This window comes from Penaeus chinensis, chromosome 4 (genome assembly GCF_019202785.1).
Source record: "Penaeus chinensis breed Huanghai No. 1 chromosome 4, ASM1920278v2, whole genome shotgun sequence".
Taxonomy (NCBI): Eukaryota; Metazoa; Arthropoda; class Malacostraca; order Decapoda; family Penaeidae; genus Penaeus; species Penaeus chinensis.
In genome coordinates this window covers 16,931,642-16,954,141 of record NC_061822.1, presented here as the reverse complement: position 1 = coordinate 16,954,141, position 22,500 = coordinate 16,931,642, and the positions used below count along the sequence as shown (strand labels likewise).

The 22,500-nt window shown below is 36.7% G+C and overlaps 1 protein-coding gene across 3 annotated transcripts in view; it reads right to left on the bottom strand.

Annotated features, from left to right (window-relative positions):
• Window positions 1–5,769: 5,769 nt before the first annotated feature.
• The window catches only part of LOC125025122, a 29,977-nt gene continuing 13,246 nt past the window's right edge, over window positions 5,770–22,500 (bottom strand). The window contains exons 3-18 of one of the 3 annotated variants that reach the window (XM_047613064.1): window positions 18,383–18,570; window positions 17,489–17,630; window positions 16,034–16,127; window positions 13,960–14,137; window positions 13,366–13,514; window positions 12,423–12,640; window positions 11,473–12,217; window positions 10,367–10,595; window positions 9,477–9,639; window positions 8,924–9,129; window positions 8,677–8,786; window positions 7,795–7,965; window positions 7,313–7,385; window positions 7,000–7,082; window positions 6,602–6,762; window positions 5,770–6,355 (exon numbers count right to left, since the gene is read on the bottom strand). In XM_047613064.1, coding sequence (XP_047469020.1) covers window positions 6,265–6,355; window positions 6,602–6,762; window positions 7,000–7,082; window positions 7,313–7,385; window positions 7,795–7,965; window positions 8,677–8,786; window positions 8,924–9,129; window positions 9,477–9,639; window positions 10,367–10,595; window positions 11,473–12,217; window positions 12,423–12,640; window positions 13,366–13,514; window positions 13,960–14,137; window positions 16,034–16,127; window positions 17,489–17,630; window positions 18,383–18,570 — 3,001 coding nt within the window. In that variant the 3' untranslated portion in view covers window positions 5,770–6,264. The remainder of the gene's footprint in view (window positions 6,356–6,601; window positions 6,763–6,999; window positions 7,083–7,312; window positions 7,386–7,794; window positions 7,966–8,676; window positions 8,787–8,923; window positions 9,130–9,476; window positions 9,640–10,366; window positions 10,596–11,472; window positions 12,218–12,422; window positions 12,641–13,365; window positions 13,515–13,959; window positions 14,138–16,033; window positions 16,128–17,488; window positions 17,631–18,382; window positions 18,571–22,500) is intronic. The other 2 variants (XM_047613068.1, XM_047613065.1) reach the window with 2 other exon arrangements.

The window sequence follows — 22,500 nt, the reverse complement described above, 5'->3', positions numbered from 1 at the left end:
ATTTTGTGTGTATATATGTATAATATATATATATATATATATATATTGATGATGTATGTATGATATTTGTATATGTATATATTATGTTGTGTATTATGTATATATATATATAATATATATATATATATGTTGTGTGTGTGTGTGTGTGTGTGTGTGTGTGTATTGTGTTATGTATTTTTATATATATATTTTGTTTAATATATATATATATATAATATATATATATATATATATATATATATATATATGTGTGTGTGTGTGGTGTGTGTGTGTGTGTGTTGTGTGTATAAATATATATATTTTTTGTATGTACATAAATGCATATATACATGCATACATAAATACTTACATACGTACATACATATATACATATATGTACATATATATGTTCATTTATATGTATACATAAATACTTACGTGCATGTATACATCTATACACATACACACACACGCACACAAACAGACACATATATGTATGTATATATGTATGTATATATTTACACACACATACACACACACACACACACACACACACACACACACACACACACACACACATATATATATATATATATATATATATATATATATATATATATAATATATATACATATATATATATATATATATATATATATATATATATATATATATGCATATATACACATATATATTCAGTTCAGTTCAATGAGATTCGCAAGTATCTCCCGTGCCTTGCATGTTTTGGCCGTTTTGTTCGATTATTCAAGCCTTCTTAATTAGTTAATCACTGAATGCTCTGTCGACTGTTTTATCTAAAATTTTGTTCCCACGCTGTTTTTTATGCTTTTGATTTAATGTTTTAATGTTTTTGAATTGATCTGGTAATGTTTTTGATTTCATCTTAATCCTTGTACACGCATTGTGTTTTTTTCGTGTTTTTATATTGATATTTCAATCTTAATCATTGTACAAACGCTGTTTTTAATTTGATATTTTGATGTCTTTAATTTAATCCTAAATTTTGAACACTTTTTTTTTTAAGTTTAGAATTAGAGCTTTCAAGTGTTCTTAATTTAGTAATTTTTATTTTTTTTTTTTTTTTTTATCCTATTCTTTGTGCACGTGTTGCTTATTTACATTCCTAATTCAATCTCTTAATGGTTTTAATTTAATCTTAATCTTTGTACATACACTAATTTTTTGTGTTTTTAATGTTATCAGTGTTTTTAATCTAATCCTAATCTTTGTACAAACGCTAATTAAAAATGTTATTAGTGTTTTTAATTGAATCCTAATCTTTGTACAAACGCTGATTTAAAAACAATTATTAGTTTTTAATTTAATCCTGATCTTTGTACATACGCTATTTTTAACATTTTTAAATCAAACTTTTAATATTTTTGATGTATTTAATCTCTGCGTCCATAATCAACACCAGCACCAGGAGGGAGCGTTGTGATAAAGCAGAAAGTAATGGCTAATAGATTGCACTTAATGTATTTTGTGTTGATAACCAGAAGGCAGAGTTCACTGTTCAAATTAACGTAGGTGTAGGTTGATTTAGGTTGATTTAGGTGATTAACGAAAGGACGCCATCATGTGTTTGAATTCAGAGTCGGCAGAAGTATCTGTTAAGATTTAAAAGTTTGTAGAGAATGTATGTAGCTACACAAGGAACATATTTTTGCAAAAAAAAAAAAAACTAATCCTTAAGTTATTGCGATGATTATTTGCTTAGGTTAGCAGTGAAAGCTATAAGCTATTATATAGTGAATTTGCACTTAATTATTATTTTGTGAATTTGTAATAAGTTAACCGGTTGTGATTTTGTAAGTTATTGTTTTGTAAAACCACCCTAATGGAAATAATGAATAATGTATTTAGTCTGTAAATGACAATAAGAAAAAGGATTTGCCTCTGAACAACTAGTACAATAGAACTAAATTTCGAGAAAAAAGTTTTTATTTGACTAAGTCGTGAATTTTCTTAGTGAAAAAAAAACTTCGTTACATTAATTCATTTGTAAACATGCAAAATTAGCTGTGCGTCTTGTTACCATTGTTGGTTAAGGCTGCTACAGTGAAATTTTCCGTTTACTTTTTTGTACAATTTTAGTGTCTCTCCTTCCAATTTGCAATGAAGTAAAACTAGAAGGGTAATAATGATAATAAAGATGAAAAATAAAACACTGGAAGCATATCTATTTCGTGCCAAGCAGGTATAGACGATATCATTATTTTATCTAACTTTATAGAGTTTTTTTGTTTCTTAATAAAAGGTATAGTTTTAGTTTTATATAAGGTATAGAAGATATCATTGGTTTATTTAGCTCTTCCAACATTCAACCACTTATGGGCATCCCTGTTACAGTTAGTTACAATGCTTATCACGTCATAGAAAATACCAGTTTCGAACGTACGCGTATGGAAAAGCTTTGCGCAAACCAGTAGCTAGAAAAGCAAAATAAATGTGCTAGACATCTAAGGTCATGTAGCACTATAGGAAGGTATAGTAAAGGGTAGTGAAGGGCGGTTGAGTCAGTGGTTAGTTGCTTTACGTCAGCTATCTAGATTAGTATTGAAAAGGTTAAAGCTGGGCAAAGGAGTTGATGAGTGAATGGGGGTTAAGGTCGGGTTATGTAAAGGGGTTAGATCAAGGGAAGGATATGTATGCGTCTGATGAGGGAGAACAGGTTGTCGAAGCAGAAAGTGTGAGATAAAAGTCTCTTGAAGGCAGATGGTGGATGGGATATAATAAGCAAGGATATGACGAGGGCAAGTCTGTGAGAACGGAAACCGCGAATATTCCAGAGCTATTCTTTCGTTGATCTATGAGTGATAACACGTGTTGGAGAATTTGAAGGGGAAGGAGCTAGGGGGTGAGATAAGGAATGAGAGGGCGGAGGTCGGGGAGGTGGTGTTGTATCAGGAAGGGTATCAGGAAGTGGAGGATCTGGGGAAGGGCATAGTTGTGACATAAGGGATTCACTTGTGTATCCAGGAGAGAGTGGTAAGGATAGAGGGGATCTAGGGAGGGTTAATGTAGGTGGAGCTAAAGCTGGGGGGGGGGGGGGGTAGGAGGAAGGGGTGTAGGGGGAATATGAGTAGGAGGAGGATGGATATCGGTTGTCACTTCGAGTGTGGAGGGAGCGGGAGTTATGGAATTTGAGGGTGGGTGAGGGGTTTCGGTGTCAGTTTGGGACTCGAGTAGATAGTTTTGAATATCTTCAAGAGTATCTATAATGGAGTTGGTTGGGGAGTTTTGTGAGACAAAGGTTTACTTATGAGGGGGGGTGGGAGGAGACTGGTGTCTGAGGAGTAGAGACAAAGGGTGGCGGATGTGAGTGTGTGGTAGGAGAAGAAGGGGTGGAACATTTAGTCTGTCTGCTGCGGGGAAGGAGAGGGGGAAGGTGTTTGGGCTGTAGTAGAGATTGGATGTCTGGATCTAGAATGGCGAAAGAATTTGACTAGGGGAGGCAGGAGGTAGAAGTGGATGTAGGTAGATGTAGAGGGAGTAAGAGAAAAAAAACTCGTCGACGTGAGACCAAGTCTGAATCTGAGAGTTGCTACCTGAGAGTTACGACTCAAATTTGTAGGTGGGACAGGCCCTACAAAATACATTATGGGGGCCGCCACAGTCGGCAGATGTGCTGTGACTGTGCAGAGCACTTTGATTGAGGATTAGGATCTGCAGGAATGGGGTTACCAGAGAGATCAGTTAGAATTGATAATGCTATAGCTTGGCTTTTCAGATGATACTGTGACGGGAACGACCGTGTCGGCTACGGAAAGAGACTTTGCCTACTTGTTTTTGGAGACATTGCTGAAAGAGAAGAGTGATGTCAGAGTAGGGAGATGTGGGAGGGATCACGAAAAGATCGGTTCCATTTGGCTGGCTTAAGTAGAGTATTTAAGATATTTGTAAAGATGGGGATAGTAGAAGGACGGGGACGTGTGGAAGAAGGAGTAGTGTTGAGGGAGGTAGTATTATGCAAAGGTGAACAATAAGGCTGTAAAGTAGTAATAAGGGAGGATGGGGTAGTTAATGAAGAAGGTTGTGGGGGTAGAGGTGATGAAATTGAGCATGTTGGGAGAGTAGAAATGGGGTTGAGTGTTGACTAGGGTGGATAATGTACTAGTAGGCATCGAAGAAGGGGTAGTAGTGGGGTCAGGGAATCAGGTGAGTTTGAATTGGTGGGGCTATTTGATGAAGGGGCAAGCCTCACAGTCCACCCCCTTGAGGGGTAAGGGTTAGACAACTAAAACGGGAATACTGTGCCCTTGGCTCCCTCAGGCCGTTCAGGACTGGCACAAAGTCAGCCTTTCATCCTTTCAGCACTGATCTCACACATTAGGAAGTGGATAGTCGAAGAGTTGGGGAAGGGACGGAAACGAAAAAGCAGGAGGGGAAATAAAGACCATCCACAATTAGTTGAGTCGAGAGCTGAGTCCCAAGGCAGGGGAGTTCCCCAGCATTGGGTCATAGTTTTCGCCTCTTAAGCCCCCCACGACAACAACAGGCAATGGATGGGGCGTAATTTTCAGTGTTCGTTTTTAGTAATATTAATTCGCATTCGAGGATATTGATGATGTTTTATGTAATCCTTTCATTTTATGTTTTTGTTTGTTCGAGTTGTGTTCCAACTTTCAGTTATTTGAATATATATATATATATATATATGTGTGTGTGTGTGTGTGTGTGTGTGTGTGTGTGTGTGTTTTACTGTGTGCTGTGGTTCTAAAATCTTATTATTATGTTGATCCATGTTTTTTTTTTTTTTTTTATCCTAAATGCACATGCAGTATCCATTTACTTCTTGCAATATATCAAACCGCTAAACGAAATAAGTATGTTTATCCCCGTGTTTGTGGAAACCCGCGGAAGTTATAACTGCATTATGTCTTGTGCGGAACTTCCAGAGAGAGAGAGAGAGAGAGAGAGAGAGAGAGAGAGAGAGAGAGAGAGAGAGAGAGAGAGAGAGAGAGAGAGAGAGAGAGAGAGAGAGAGAGAGACCGGCATAGCTTTCACTAAGGTCTGACTGTGAATTTGTCTTTCTCTTTAAAATAGACACGAGTATGTTATTGAAATCTTCCTCTTTGGTTCCTAAAGAAAAGAACACATGTGGATCAAGCTGAAGTCATGCTGTTTTAGTTCCTCTCTCTCCTTCTTATTATTGTCCTTGTTTTACTGTTGAAATATAGAGACAATCAATATAAATAATCTTACGATAAATTTTCTTGGAGTTCTGTGTAACCGTGCAGAGCGAGGTAATTTAAATCCCTTGGTCATTTACACGGGAAGACGAAACGATATAACAATTCTTACGATTGTAATTTTCAGTTATTTTCACTGGTTTTCCTTTGTGATTGCGATTGCAAGCTGGCCGTTTTCCATTTATAATTCTTCAGTAATAAAGATTCTGCAGTCATGACCATAGTGATGAATGTCACTATTCTTACTGCTGTTATGATTTGATAATATAAGTGGATGTATGCTCACTCGCGCGCGCGCATGAAAGCACACACAGACACACACATTTTCACAATAAAGGCAATTTCTGTGCATATGTAATTTATGTGTGTATTTCCCCCTGGAAGCTTCAGAGTGTTTTAAATATCTTTTATATATATGATAGGAAATTCTGCATGATATTCAGCTAAAACACTACATTATGTTTAATATCACTCAAGATCGAATTAGGTATGATTATTCATTCATGTGAATATTACTGCACAATAAACAGTGTCATTTTTAGACACTGTATAAGAAGGAGAAAAGAAACAAACATGTCCTGTATCTATATAAACCATCACACGGTAAAAATTGGCTAATATTCTGTTCACTCACCACTGACTTTTAAATACGTATTCATGAGAAAACCTATTGCAGGAAGACAGAAAACACAACAAGGACGAGAAATTATCGGGTATATCACCCGTTTGCAGATCATAAATCCATGAAACAATGCCAAAACAGTTATATGTGTAAACTCTTTAGATACAATGATGCTATGAAAAGAAGAGGTGTAAGTATTCCTTCTCTATAGGTACGAGCACACCATATGGTAGATAAGTTTATCGACATAACAGATATGTCAAATTTCCCTTTGGATTAAAAACCTCTAGACTTCCTCAAGATGTATCCTGGACATCACCATCAACAATTTCAAAACCTAAAATTCTATCTCTGTTTTTTATACAGTGTGAACAACTGATATGGAGTTAACTGTTTAGCAAAGAAGGCACAACAGGAACTGGTTGCTGTTAGAGTCTGACTACTGGATCATAGTTCCGTCTCCATCGTGGTGAATGGACGGTCTGCTCCTATTAATTCATCAAAGAGGGTGAGGGAATCCAACGATGGTCCTCTGTATCTGTCAATTAAGAAAACGAACAAATGAAATATCTGTCTCTCACTTTATCTCACACACACACAAATACAGTAAACTAAAAGTCAATAGTGATTCGAGTTGGAAAGTCCAAACAAGGCCTTTGTATCTTTCGACCAAGAAAATGAACACAGAAAATGTCTGCTTGTCACATCACAAAAATTCCTTAATATAACAACCAAACCATAAGGCCTAACCTGCACACAATTATTTCACAATTGAATATCTCACCTAAGGGATTCTGGCAGTGAAGAATCAGCAGATTCCGTAAGTTCTGTCTCCCTGGATCGTCTCCAAGAATCGAGGCGTGATTCACTATACCGGAGCAACGTGGACACCAGGTCTCCAACACGCCAGCCTCTGTCGCCTAACAACCGGCAGACTATATCCAACTGAAAGCAACACAAGGGCACTCTAGGGGAAATGTTGTTTTATATTGTTCTCATTTTTTAGCTAATGCTGTCACTGTCTTGATAAATATTATTATCATTCTAGGATCATATGCTCATAAAATTAATTATTCAATAGAATATCAGTCTTGTTATGTTATTACAGTTAAATGAGTGAGGAGTATATGTAAAATGAGACTTACAATAAATATACCTAACTGCATATACATTGATACATACCTTTACAGTATTCTGGTCACCATATGTGTAATATACCATCTTGGGTGCCCGGGCCTTGCTAGCAGCCGCCCACTGAATCATAGCTGATATAAAACATGTATATTAGTCCTGGTAATATCAAATGCCATTGATCTGCATTCAATTAATTGCTTTACAAGACCTTATAATACTAAAAGTGGTTATTACTTTTATGAATTATACAAATAACTATAATTATGATTCAAACAAGATCCCTACATGTTTTTTTTCTCCATATCAGTAGAAAAGAACAACACAGACACTAATGAACTTTAACAACCAATGTACGCCTGACCTTTCAGTTGGTGATCGCCTCTAAGGGAGCCACAACCCCAGTTCCCCGTAACAATAGGTTTTCCGAGGTTATTCTGTCATAAAGATGTTCTTGTCAGTAATATGCGGACAGGTTCATAGCACATATTTAATTCAGATAAGATCTTCAGTGAAAGTATGGTGAAACCTCTACTCTCCCGGATACTTTAACATACTGTCAGAAGACTTTCAAACTTATGATCATATGTATAGATTATAAAATAGTAATGTTGAGGTCACATAGCAAGCACTTAAAATCAGTGAGTAACAACCGACAATATAACACTAACTCAGGACTAAAAACAGTGCAGCAACACCTGGAAAATTTTATACACCAACAAAAAGGATACATTACAACAAACTAATCCCTCCTAATCTGGCAACACACATAACCCCATTCCAACCTACATAAATCCAATATTCAAATAAACAATAAAACCACCTGAACACGAGCTATTTGTATACCTTCAGCGTGTTTAGCGTCGGAGGTCGAACTCTCTTGCCCGCTGGAGGACGAGGCTCGGAGAAGCTAAGGGATCGTATAGGTAAAGGACCACTTGTACCACTCTCAGGGTCCTTCACAGCCGACCCGTCCAACCCAAGTGTCACGTCTTTGTAGGATTCACTAAGGGCGCGCTTTTGAAAGGAAATTATAAAACAAAAAAATATTAGTATAAAAATCTATGCTATGTTTAGATAGTGAAGGTAGGGTTTTATTTTATTTTTTTTATATTGCCTCGCCTGTTTGTATGTAAATTTATCTGGACTTAATTTTCTCTACTATGTTATCCGTACTCAGAATTATTAAGAAACTATATGGTAACCCAAAGACAAGAGAGAACATGCAAGGGATATTGATACATAAACAGATATATTCATATATGTATGTTATGTGTGTGTGAGTGTGTGTGTGTGTGTGTGTGTGTGTGTGTGTGTGTGTGTGTGTGTGTGTGTGTGTATGTGTATGTGTATGTGTATGTGTGTGTGTGTGTGTGTGTGTGTGTGTGTGTTGTGTGTGTGTGTGTGTGTGTGTGTGTGTGTGTGTGTATGTGTATGTGTATGTGTGTGTGTGTGTGTATGTGTATGTGTGTGTGTGTGTGTGTGTGTGTGTGTGTGTATGTGTGTGTGTGTGTGTGCGTGTGTGCGCGTGTGTGTGCGTGTGTGCGTGTGTGTGCGTGTGTGTGTGTGTATGCGTGTGTATGCATATGAATGTATATGTGTGTGCATGTGTATGTGTATGCGCGTGTATGCTTATCAATGTATATGTATGCCTGTATGTATATTCATATGTATATGTTTATATATATACACATATAAAAATCTAGAGCATTTCAAATGCATCCACACCTTGAGCAGCCCATGAGCAAATCGCGCGATGGCTGCTGTGCGAGGGCCAAGGTTTCCCCCTTCAAACTCCTCCAGTACTTCCCCTAGCTTTTCATAAACATCCTCCAATTCTGTTTAAGAGAGAAATATTAATTATTCCAGTTTCTTATTTAATTTCATCCTGGAAAAACAAACAAACAGTTAAAACATATTCCAACATTTTTACACCCGTATACCCTCTTCATAAGAGAATAGACGATGTAAATACCGGACGTGTAATCCGAACTGAAGGAGTAATGAGAAGAATCCGATCCCTCGTGTCCTTTGCCCTGAACCTCTTCCTCTTCTTGATCATCGAAATCTTCCTCGGAGATGTCAGAGCCGCATTTTTCCTCCTCTTTCTCTGTCTTCCGAAGGAGTCGACGGCGAGGGCTAGCGTCGAGGACAAATCCTGCAGATTCCTGTCTTGATATTCTGTGTGTTTAAAGAGATTAAATTATTTATATAAGGTGTTGGGAATGCATAAGGAATTTACATTTTTTTTTTTTTTTTTAGAAATTTCTACACATTTTGTACACACTTTATTTTGTTTAATATATATAGATAAATATAAAGATATATAGATATATAGATAGGTAGATAGACAGATAGATGTGTGTGTGTGTGTGTTTTGGCATGCGTGTGTGCGTGTGCGTGTGCGCATGACATTTATTCTTTCTGCAATTACCCTCAGAAAATGTACATCCATTTTCTATAACACATCTCATAACACATCTCCATACATACATGAAGAAAAAAAAATCAATTATACGCAAACTCACGTCATCAGCGGGTCATCTTCCTCGTTTGGAATATTTTCTTGAGTCTGACACGAGTCCAAACTTGGCTCTCTCTCCAAAGCCTCCTTCAGTCTCTCGGCAAAAGACGATTTTCTTCTCTCTTTCTTCCCTCGTTTCTTGGACGGTCGTCTTGACCTCGGAGCTGCTGGAGGAGGGAGGCCGGAGGTCAGTGTCCAGTTCATCAATATGAATGTGAATATATATTTTTGTGAAGGAAGGTGATTATATGTTTAAAGAGTGAGACTTGGTCAGTTTCGTTTCGTTGGAAATCTTTGTGTTCGTGGCAATACTGTGCATTATACAAAATATATAATGAATAAATAAATAAATAACCGTCAAAATCGAAAGGAAGTTTGAAATCCTTATTTTCGAGGGTCTTTTCTGTATTTGTGGCCGTGCTGTGGATAATTCTAAATTATTTAATCATCAAAATATTGCATCAAAAATGCAACGCAATTAATGGTGAAAAAAGGAATGTGGAATATATATGTTTGTATGCAGATATAATTATGCAATTATGTGTGCATATATATATATATATATATATATATATATATATATATATATATGTATGTGTGTGTGTGTCTGTGTGTGTGTGTGTGTGTGTGTGTGTGTGTGTGTGTGTGTGTGTGTGTGTGTGTGTGTGTGTGTGTGTGTGTGTGTGTGTGTGTGCGTGTGCGCGTGCCTGTACGCGTGCGTGTTATATATATATATATATATATATATATATATATATATATATATATATCTGTATCCATTCTATTGGATCGGAATTCGACCAAACTTCACCATAACAACTTCCAAGCCAGCGAAAAGAAAAAGAGCCTCTCTGAACCAAAGTCGGATTTTCTCCCGAAGGCTCGGCACCGTACCCTCCGCTCCCTCCAGACTCTCGCAGGCGCTGTAGTAATGGTCCTCGTCGGGGAGAGACTCGGCCGGATTGTCCTCGGAGCAAGAGACGTAAATAGACAGTTTTCTCCCGTCGCCCGAAACGCCCACGCGCCGCTTAGCCCTATCTGCGGCGTCGCTTCCTTGGCTCTTCTCCCTTCTGTCTCTTTCGCCGAGGGGCCGAGGCCGTCCGTCCGGTATCGGCGGTCTGCCCTGAGAGCACAAGTGAATTAATTAATGAGAAATTGGAAGGACATTAGTTTATTAATTTATTCTTTATGATAATACTACTACTAATAATAATAATAATAATTATTATTATCATTGTTATTATTTTATTATGACATTTAATGATAGTTTTGAAATGTTTTAGGTGAAATAAACACAAAATTATCTGTTAATAAGAAATAATTAATCGAATAAAAAAATGACTAGTCGTTGCCCTACGGAGTGATTTAGAACTTAGAACTGCTAACCATTTCGAGAGAGATTGACTTAGAACTCACAAGAGTGACTAACCACTGCTCTAGAAAATGACTTAGAACTTCAAAGAATTACTAACCATTGCTCTAGATTGTGACTTAGAACTTAGAACAACCGACCATTGCTCTAGAAAATGACTTAGAAGCCAAGAGACTCGCTAACCATTACCCTGGGAAGTGACTTAGAAATTAAAAGAATGACTAGCCATTGCACTTTGAAGTGATTTAGAACTTAAAAAGACTGCTAACCATTGCTCTAGGATGTAACTCAGAACTCTTGAGACTTAATTTCTGCACTAAAGAGTGGCTTAGAATTCAAAAGAATGACTAACCACTGCTCTAGGAAGTGAATTACAACTTAAAAGGATTACTAACCATTACTCTAAGAAGTGACTAAGAACCACAATTTCACTAACCATTGTTCTAGAAAGTAGCTTATAACTCAAAAGAGTTACTAACCATCTATCTAAGAAGTGACTCGAGACTTGGAAGAATTGCCTTCCATTGCTCTTAGAAAGTTTATTAATGTAGAAATGACTAACAATCGCTCCCAGAAGTATCTTGAGCTTTAAAGACAGAGTGACTTAGAACTTTAAAGAATGACTAACCACTGTCCTCGGAAGCGGCTTAGAACCCAAGGTCTGTTGCGCATCCTGCTTCACTTCCTCGACTAAATCAGGCCGTTCTTGCTCCAACCGCTGAATGGCGCGCATCACCCTGTTCAGTAATCTCGTAGTTTCTTCTTCCTCTTCATCTGATTCTTCCCAGTTATTTGGCAGATCTTCGGTGAGCGGTTTGCTACAACACACCCCTGCAAAAGTCACCCTTTCTGCCTGGGCGGTCATGTCCTGAGGCATCACGTCGTCACAGCCTTTAGAACCGACATCCTTCTTTCTTCTGTGACGTCTTTTTAGCGTCGTTGGAGCCGTCACGAAACCAGCTGAAGGAGGGCTTCCCGTAACGTCTTGCTCGGCCACACTCCTCTTGACTTCTGCTGGGGCGTTTTTCACCTGTTCTTTCTCCTTTCTGAATTTCTCTTTGGCCAGGAGGGATTTCAGTTTATGGTCTACGTTATGCTTGGATGGCCTGACTATATCACTGTCAGGGATATCACAGGTATTCGTTTTCACAGCCTGGTTGTCCTCGACTATTTCCACTTTCTTTTTCACCTTCCCGATTTTCAAGGGTTTTGTTCTTTCGAGTTCTTTAGACACTGCTGTTCCTCGTTTCTGGTTTGCTTTTTCACGAGGAGGACCTTTATCTTTTTCTCGTAGTTTCATTTTATTTCCTTCCAAACTCGTGTCTTCTTTATTCTGGTCCAACGACGACCCAGAAGATATTGGAGTTTGGTAGCTGTTTAGAAAGACATATTAGTGATTCAAAATATAAGTCTACAATCATGCAAACACTTTTAAATGAATCTCTAATGACAGCTTTTCATAAGTATTGTAAGATAATAACTTCGTAACTTGCATAAATGTTTACTACTTCACCTATAAGCTTAGATATTTCAGACAATTTAATCACAAACGCGAAACAATCTAAAGCAGGTACTAACGTCCTCGGCGGAGACCCACTGCACTCTGAAAGTTGTCTCGACACAGAAATGATGTCTGAAAAGGAGCTCGTAGGGGCGTCGGGAATAGGCTGCGTAAAGGCAAGAACCGCCTTATTCAACTCTCTGAGAACATTAATCTCCTCGTACTGCAGGACCTCTGACTGGCGGTAGTCATCTGCATCCATAAGTGCATGGATCAGGTCAGGTGGGGTCGTGTTCTATGGTGTCAATTGCATGAAATTAGGATTAACATTCCTCGCGGGAAGATTGCTTACTATAAAGGCTATCTGCTCTTCAATAGGTCTGATAAGAGGCCTATTTGTATACAGAATTATATATATATATATATATATATATATATATATATATATGCATACATACAAACACACACACACACATACACACACACACACACACACACACACACACACACACACACACACATATATATATATATATATATATATATATGTATATATATATGCGTGTGTGTGTATATATATATATATATATATATATATCACAACTTTCATAAAAATCGAGTTTTATAAGGAAGGATAATATAAGTGAAACTTTCTCCTCCTCATAATGAAAAGTCTTTAATACTTTATAACCTCGAAAATAATTGTAATTTAGAAGGATGCACATGGTTCTGAAATGCATCTGGCCATTGATTGAGTACGACACTCAAATACACCTAGAAATGATTCAATTAAGGGCTTCAACTCTATCACAGAAGGTAAGGGAGTTGTCTACTGCCCTAAATAAACCTTGGGAAGGTTAGTAATTAAATGGAGATTTTCATTAATTTTCTGTCACTAAAGGGGATGATACCTCAATCTTTTGTCACAAAAGAAAACTGGCTAAGAATGAAGGTAAACAAATCGAGATGACTTTGGCGGAAATCCCTTCGACATCCCGAACAGTCACGAGGTCGACTCACATTCCTGAAGGTGACGTGGGGGCGAGTCTTCAGGTTGGAGACGGTGGCGGTCTTCAAGGTACCCACAATCTGGAGGGCTTCGTTATCCTCCAGCCTCTCCACGAAGACCGACGACACTAACATCTCCGGGTAACTTAGCATTGCACATACTTGCTGAAGCAGAAGGAAGAGGAGTTAATCCAGAAAATATATACCTTTTTTTTTAACTCTTCTTCTTTCTCAGGAACATTTTTTTTAACAATTTATTTTATTATCCTTCTCAATAACCCATTACAAAACAATATATACCTTTTTTTGCTATTTTCCTTTATCAGGAACATTTTTATTTTTTATTTACTATATTTTCCTCGATAAGCCAATACAAAACAATATATACCCTCTTTACTCTATTCCTTTCTCAGCAATATATTTTTTTTTTCAATTTACTTCATTCTTCTTCTCAGTAACCCAATACAAAAATATATATAACTTTTGTTTATTCTATTCCTTTCTCAGAAACATTTATTTATTTATTTATTTACTCTCCTTCTTAACAACCTAACACAAACATTGCAAAAAGAAACCTGCAGGAACAGACTAGAGCACATCACTGACCTGTGACTTGGAGGAGGTGAGTGCAGGCTGAGCCACGTCCGACGAGGTGAAGCAGGCCAACAGAGGCAGGAGGGTGGGTGTCCTCCAGGCGTCCCTCGTGCTGGATTTCCACGGGGCAAAGGGCGGCCTCGCATTTCATCCAGTCCTTCAGGGTCACGAATTCCTTGCTGCTCATAACCTGTGTGGATTTAGTCTCTCAGTCACTTCATTTGACGGGTTTGAAGTTGAAATAAATGAAGGTGTTCTGAAGCGTCATTTGATATACGCATTATGTGATTTTATTTCTTTAGGTAGTGATGGCGTTTCTTTTTATAAGTCTGGGTATTGGTTGATGAGAAATATAAATGGTAGTCATTCTCGTAATATTTCGTTTTGTTTAAAACATATAAACCGTATTTCATGCAAATATCTAATAAATATTTGCAAAATCTAGGCCTCATTCATTACTGAGAGATTGTTTGGCAGTCCCATTTTTGTCTGATAGATATATGTATGTATGCATATAAATATACATATATCCATATCTATATCTACCATTCTATTTATTTATCTACATCTCTCTATCTATCTAATACTCCATTTACCTCCTTGCCTACCTACATATCTATCTATATTTAATATTTCATCTCTTAATAAATTATAATAAAGATGACTAAATTATCAACGATGACTCAAACACAGATGATAAAGAAATAATAATAACACTTTCAACAACACTACAAGAGCACAACTACAAGTTTATATTATAAGTTTATATAAGTATGTAAGTTTGAGTTAAGTATGTAAGCGACGCGGGAATATAGCTGTGAGGTAACAAAAGGAGAGGAATATACGTATATATACGTACAATGTACATTCATGTGTATGTGTGGGGGGACGTGTGTGTATTTGGGCGTGTGCGTGTGTTCATGCGTGTGCGTGTGAGTGTGAGTGTGCGTGAGCGTGCGTTTGCGTTATATTGCCTTTTCTGGTGCAATATTTTTTTTTAAACATAGTTAAATAAGACACATTTACAACTTAATCACGGTATTCTAAACTTTCTTCCAAAAAGAATTTGGTCTCCGTAAATGTAGTATTTTTCAATAGGATACACCTTCCCCTGTTCAAGCTAAAAATAACAACTATTTGAGTAACCCATGGCACTACTTTCCAATTCGGACCGATTCGTTCATCGATTTATATGTTTTCCGATATCTTAATTCAATATCTACATTTTGAGATCATCAGAGAGAGAGAGAGAGAGAGAGAGAGAGAGAGAGAGAGAGAGAGAGAGAGAGAGAGAGAGAGAGAGAGAGAGAGAGAGAGAGAGAGAGAGAGAACACTGAATATATTGTTAGTGTCATTTAAGCTTTTACATTTTCTATTTGTATTAACATCTTATCATTGACCATATTTTAATCCACTGTGTGTGCATATATATATATATATATATATATATATATATATATATATGTATATATATATATATTTTTTTTTTTTTGTATTACTCTCTTTCAAGAAATATATCCTCTTCTTATGTTGGAAAAGTCGTAAGTCTTCCCAATCTACATTTAACCCCGCGGTCTCTATGTTGTCAAGTAGCTCATTGACACAGCCTTTCTCTAAACCATTTTTATAGACTTTTCAATTATATATTTAAAAAAAAAAAAAAAGTAATCTATAGCTTGGCATCAGTCTGCGCTTCTCCTTGAGATGTGGGTCAATGTTCTATTTTAAAGTTGATGTTACTTTAATCTCCTCTTGTTCTACTTCTAAAAAATGATAATTCTTGTTGCTGTTGTTGTATTTCATGTTTCTTTGTTAATTGTTTTTTTTTCTGTTTATGTAGATTAGTATTATGGTGGCGATGATTATAATGGTGATAATCATACACAAATGGCGTAACCTCTTCGTAAAACAAATATAAAACAAATAATCGTCAATGATACATACACACTAGTTCTGATAATATTTCTTACGCTTTGATAATACCTATTACTCCTCATTCACCCAACTAAATCAACATGATATATCGACTACAACTTTAATCACCAAATAATCAACGCAAAGTGATTATGGAAACAACCCCACTAACCTTCCTGGAGAAAGTGAGAGTGCCTGCAGGTGTTGTGTCACTCAGTTTCCTGAAGTAGTGCAGGAGTGCCTTCAGTTTCACTCGCTGGCTCTCTCTGTGGACGGGGAAGGGGGTTAAAATGCTGAAGTTTAGTCCGTTTCTCTTAAAGGTTTCCTCTCTCTCTTTCTCTCTCTCTCTCTCTCTCTCTCTCTCTCTCTCTCTCTCTCTCTCTCTCTCTCTCTCTCTCTCTCTCTCTCTCTCTCTCTCTCTTTCTCTTTCTCTTTCTCTTTCTCTGTCTCTGTCTCTCTCTCTGTCTCGATGGGGGAGGAGATTAAAATTCTGATTTTAGTCCGTTTCTCTTAAAGAGTCATTCATTCTCTCTCTCTCTCTCTCTCTCTCTCTCTCTCTCTCTCTCTCTTTCTCTCTCTCTCTCTCTCTCTATCTCTCTCTCTCTCTCTCTCTCTCTCTCTCTCTCTCTCTCTCTCTCTCTCTCTCTCTCTCTCTCTCTCTCTCTCTCTCTCTCTTTCGTTCCTCTCAACGGTCTTTAAAAAAATAAAAAAAAAGCTTTAGGGAGAATCAAAGAACCCTGTAATGGCTTTCTCTTTGGGGGTTTATAATACTTTCTTTTTTACTATCAGTTCCTCTCAGTGGTTTACATATAAACAGATCCTTTAAGAAGAATCAGAGGACACCAGTTTCTTTCAGAGGAATCACAGAATCGTAAATCTCCGTAAGAACGATCTGAGAACAGAGCGTTTTCAGAGGATTTTCTATGTCTATTACTCTGCTTTCTTTTCGATGGTAACATTGCAAAATCCCCTTCCTCCCACACACAAAAAAATGAATACAAGGGTTAAAATAAGGATTGTGACATATCAAGTTAACTTCCCAAGGAACATATAACCAGGTAGCTCCACTTCAACGATTTTTCCCCAAGATGTTAATGGTAGAACCTCTTCGTTATCATAAACGAAGCCGGGGTATTTTTTGTTTTACTTCTAGTAATTATAACAATATCGAGTATATTATGCAAACAATTATGTATCTTGATATATCTGATATCTCACAGCGACTTTGAATGGCTAAACGTGATGACGTCATTAGCTCTACCTCTATATTTGACTTGGTCAGTCTATGCGATGGTAAATGTCTTTTCAGTGCATTTTCTTTGAAACTGCATAATCAATAACAATGGTAGATAAATATAAACAAAAACGAAACCAAGAATTAAATAAAAAGAATATTTATTATCTGCAATGAATAAGTCAAAGAGGTGGGCACAGATCAGTAGTTGCCTACTAAGATTTTCATCAAGACGGAGTGAAGTTACCTGTGCCTCCCAGACCGCATAAAAGGTATATATATCTTTTAACTCGTCCTCAATGAAATGAAGAAAAATAAACAAATAAAAAGAAGAAAAAAAAGAAAATAAATTAAACACTTAACACAATACACCACACAAACGAACAGACCTACCTGTTGAGTGACGAGAGCGTAGGGGCGAGACAGGGATCAGAGAGCGTTGGGTGAGAGATGAGCGAGCGCCTCGGCAGGGTGCAGAAAAAGACATGCGCCAGGAGAGATGTCACTAAGGCGCGTTCCATTGTCACTTCATCGTCTGTGATTTTTTTTTTTTTTTTTTTTTTTTGAGAGGAAGATGAGGTGGGAAGGGGTTGGGTCGGGGGAGGGGGAGATGAAGGGGAAGGGGAGATAAGTTGGGATTACTTTTATTATCATCTCTCCCGTTTTTATACGTTTTGGTTTGGTTTGTTTCATGTCTCTTATTTATATATTTTTTATCTTTGTCTTTCATTAATTATCTTTTATATCATCTCTTTCTCTCTCTCTCTCTCTCTCTCTCTCTCTCTCTCTCTCTCTCTCTCTCTCTCTCTCTCTCTCTCTCTCTCTCTCTCTCTCTCTCTCTCGCTCTCTCTCTCTCACTCTCTCTCGCTCTCTCTCTCTCTTTCGTACATAACATACATATTAACTTGAATTTGATGACTGTGCATTCATAAGACTGGAATTCAAAGCAACTGTGTGGAAAATTTCAAATAAAGCGGGATAAGTCTAATAAAGCACAGTATGCAACGTAGATGTAATACGTGAGCCTGAAGAAAGAGATACGTATTATGTATACATAATCTATACTTGGTATAATTTCATTGGTTATTGTTATAACACGTACCTAGATGCGCACGCACACACACCCACAGACACACACACACACAATAAATAAATAAATAGTAAAACATAAATAAACAAACGCACACACCCGTACAAACACACAAACAAACACACTAACACCCTCCCCTCCCCACACACACCCCTATACACATTCACACGTACTCGCACCGACCAAGGAGGACCTACGTTGCTGCTGCAGTGAATATCTGAGTCCCTGCGGAGGCTTCAGGTCCTTGAGGCGAAGGGCAGCTTCCAGCATGCTAGGAAGGGTCTTGCTGAAGAAGTCCTGCTCCACCTCGACGTCAAGGAACTTCTCGACGCCCGCGAAGACGTCCGGAGGAACAGGTTCGTTCAGGTCCGGATCGATGGCGACGCTGGAGAACAAGAAGAACATGAACGGGTCGCTGTTGTTCTAATAGGAAAGAATTAAACAATATAGAACAGATGAAATAACTAAAATTTGTAATTAGACGATAAAAATAAATGAAGAATACGAATGAATACATCTAGCAATTATAAGATACGAATAAATAAAGCTGGTAATTAAAATATGAAAAAAAGAAAGATAAAGAAAAATATAATAAACAAAACCCAGAAATAAATACAAGCAAAATATAGATAATAAATGGTATAAATAATGGTCCGGATCGATAAGTGGCACATAGTTATTATAGAAATAAGTAAATAAAAGAAAAAAATAATAAATGAATATATAAAATAAATACAATATAACATGTAAGATGAAAATAGATAAAATAAATAAATAAAGGTCCTGTACGATGACAACACTGGAGAAGAACATGAACGGTAAATAAATAAAAATAAATAAAATTGTAAACAACTAAAATGCATAAATGAATATATTAAGCTAAATATAAATGAAATAAATAATTGGATCAACGTTATAAAAAAAAATCAAATAAATAAAAACTTATCAAAATAAAAATAAATAAATTATAAAAAATTTATACAACAAGTAAAAGTTGAAAAAAAAAAATATCACAATAAAGAAAATAAATACACAAATGAACTATAGATATAAAATAACAATAAAATAATTAAAGTCAACAATTACGAAAAACTGTTTATTGATTCGCATGTCGATTTAACTTAATTTAATTTTCACAGGGACCAGATACGTCTTAAAGCCCACTACATTTACCGTGCCTTCGTTTTTGGTGCAGCTACTGTAAACTGGATTTTTTTTTTTTTTTTTTTAAGACAACTCTCTAATATGATTGACAAAATCACTAGTCATTAGTCATTATAAAACGTACTTAGATATGCATTTGGACACACACCCGCGCGCGGGCACGCACACATTCAGACATAAAATTGCATCAGAACAATTTAAACATACGTTTTAGATCAATACAATATATATAAACACATTTATGTATATATACATATATATATAAACACACACACACACACACACACACACACACACACACACACATATATATATATATATATATATATATTTATACATATATACACACAGATATATATACATGTATATATACACACACATATATATACATATATATACATATATATATATATATATATATACATTTATATACATATATATACATATATATATACATTTATATTCATACATATACATATATATACATATATATGTATATATATATATATACACACATACATGTATACACACACACACACACACACACACACACACACACACACACACACACACACATATATATATATATATATATATATATATATATATATATATATATCAAACCCATTTCTAAAAACTCTTATAAGAAGTAGTGCATGTAACGATCAGCTTGTGGCCAACATACAATATAAATCAATGATTAGCAGTCAAAGAAAATAGCCTTTATCATTTGCTAGAAACATTCTAGGCAAAAGTAACATTAATTTTCCCCTTAATGCTCACCCTTGAGCGTAAAATCTCCAGCAATCATACGAATGATACTGAACGCAACTCGACAGTCGCAGGAAAACGTGCCATGTCACACTGAACTCAGATGAGTGCCGTGAGGACGAATCGCAAATCGGTGCTGAGCCAAAGCTTCTCAATATCTGCCATTTTCCCTGCGATCAAGGGGAAGCGCCTTCAGTGGTTGAGAGGTAGTACCTCCCCCCCCCCACACTGCCTCTTCCCCAGCTCCGTTCCCTCCTTTGTTTGATCCCCAACTCTCTCCCGACCCCATTCGCTTCTTGATGACCCCTCGACTCTCCTCAACCCCCTCCGCTTTTCCCCCAGCCCCACCATCACCTCTCCCCCCAACCCTTTCCCCACTCGTCTTAGCCCCACCTCTCCCCGAACCCCATCCTCACTCTTTTCGAAACTCCAACCCCACACTGCCTAACCACCATCACTTCCCATCCTCATCCGCGTCTAACCCCCACTTCTTCCCCCCAACCTACGTTCCCTCCCTCATCTAACCCCCACCTCTCCCCCAACCCTCACTTCCTCCTTTATCACAACCCCAAGCCTGGCCTCCACCTCCCCCATCCCCCCCCCCCCATTGGCTACCACACACCCAGCCCCAACCCCCACTCCCTCACGTACTTACGCTTGGCACGGGGGATATCAGTGGCGAAGAGGGGGGGGGGGGGGGGGGAGGAAGGCACTCCATTCATTTTTGTGAAACCGTTATTGATGACGTTATGTAAGGCAATTTTTGTTCACTTTTTTTCCCTTTGTGTGTTTGAGTTTGGGTCGTAATGATATAATGTTGTACTATCTTCTACCGTTCTCTCTCTCTCTCTCTCTCTCTCTCTCTCTCTCTCTCTCTCTCTCTCTCTCTCTCTCTCTCTCTCTCTCTCTCTCTCTCTCTCTCTCTCATTTAATTACATTTTTTTATTTTCTTTTATTCTATTCATTTCAATGTTCTTTAATCCGATTTTTTTTTCATTTTCATTTTGAATGTTATTTTCTATATATAAAAAAATCAACCGCAAATGTTAAAATAAACTTAACTGTAACACGTTCGCTGCTTGAGCAAAAAACAATGGCCACGTCGTTCAGGTCATTTTATAATTAAGTTATTAATCTAATAGTCAGATAATTAAAGACTTTAGGAATGCTTGCTTGATAACACATCATGCGTTTATTTTCATATATGCAAAATAATTTCGTCGAAATTTTAAATTCTCACGATGTCCTACACGAATTGAAATATTATCAACACCACATTTTTAAAAGCTTTTTTTTTTTTTCTTTTTTTTACAAAACCTCTCAAGACAAATATTATCAGCGACCACGCTCTAGTTATACCGAACTTTACTCCATTTAGTTAAACTCCCTCATATCTATTCTGTGACTTCCTGTAAAGAAGTTGACAGTGAGTTTATATCCTTACACTATCATTCACCAGCCTTATTTTTATTAATTTACTTATTTAAGCATTTACTTGATATTTGTTGCGGGAAGAAATGCCGCGTTTGTCTTGTTTACCAAAGATTTTTTTCATCATGTTGGTATGGTAATCGCCTATTAATACATATAGGAAAGGCTTCATGTAGGATGGAATTCATATATCATTTAAGGTAGACTACAATCCATTGAGTTCCCTTTCCTCGTACAACTTTACTGACGTATGGAAGGGAACCTAGTTCTCTAATGCAATTCTCTTACTTCCATTTCCTTTAAACTAAACGTATCATCATTGCATCTAAAAGAAAAACAAATCCATATGTTAACAAGAAGGAGGACTTACGATCGAAAAATTAACTGTCTTTTCGCTGTTAAACTTTCAGTCCTCGTAAACCTCACTTTTTTTTTTTTTTTTTTTTTTTTTACTTAAGGCCTTGGCAAAGTCAGTGTATTCACAATCTCACTTTCCAGAATTATACTAGGTTTACATTCCATTACTTCCAAACCACATTCACATAATTACAAGGTAAAACGTATAATAATATTTACACAACAGAGGCCCAATAAATAAATGAATAAATACAAATAAAAAGGATTCATCACATTACTGACATAATACCGTTTTTATTTTTGTTCCATGCAAATGAGAATATCATTACCGCCTAGATATTGCTGACCTTAATTTATAATTTAATTTACTTTATTTTACGTATTTCTTTCTAGGTATAAATCAAAATATTAGTTAATGTTCACTCTCGAACGAAATAAAGAGCTACATAATTATTCACGAGCACCCATTGACCCGTAGATTTATCACTACTACACGAATCTCAACTCCGAAGACGTTAAAATAGCCTAACCTTGAGACGAAACATTCCTTCTTTCTTCCTTAAAAACAAACAAAAAAACAACAACTAAATTT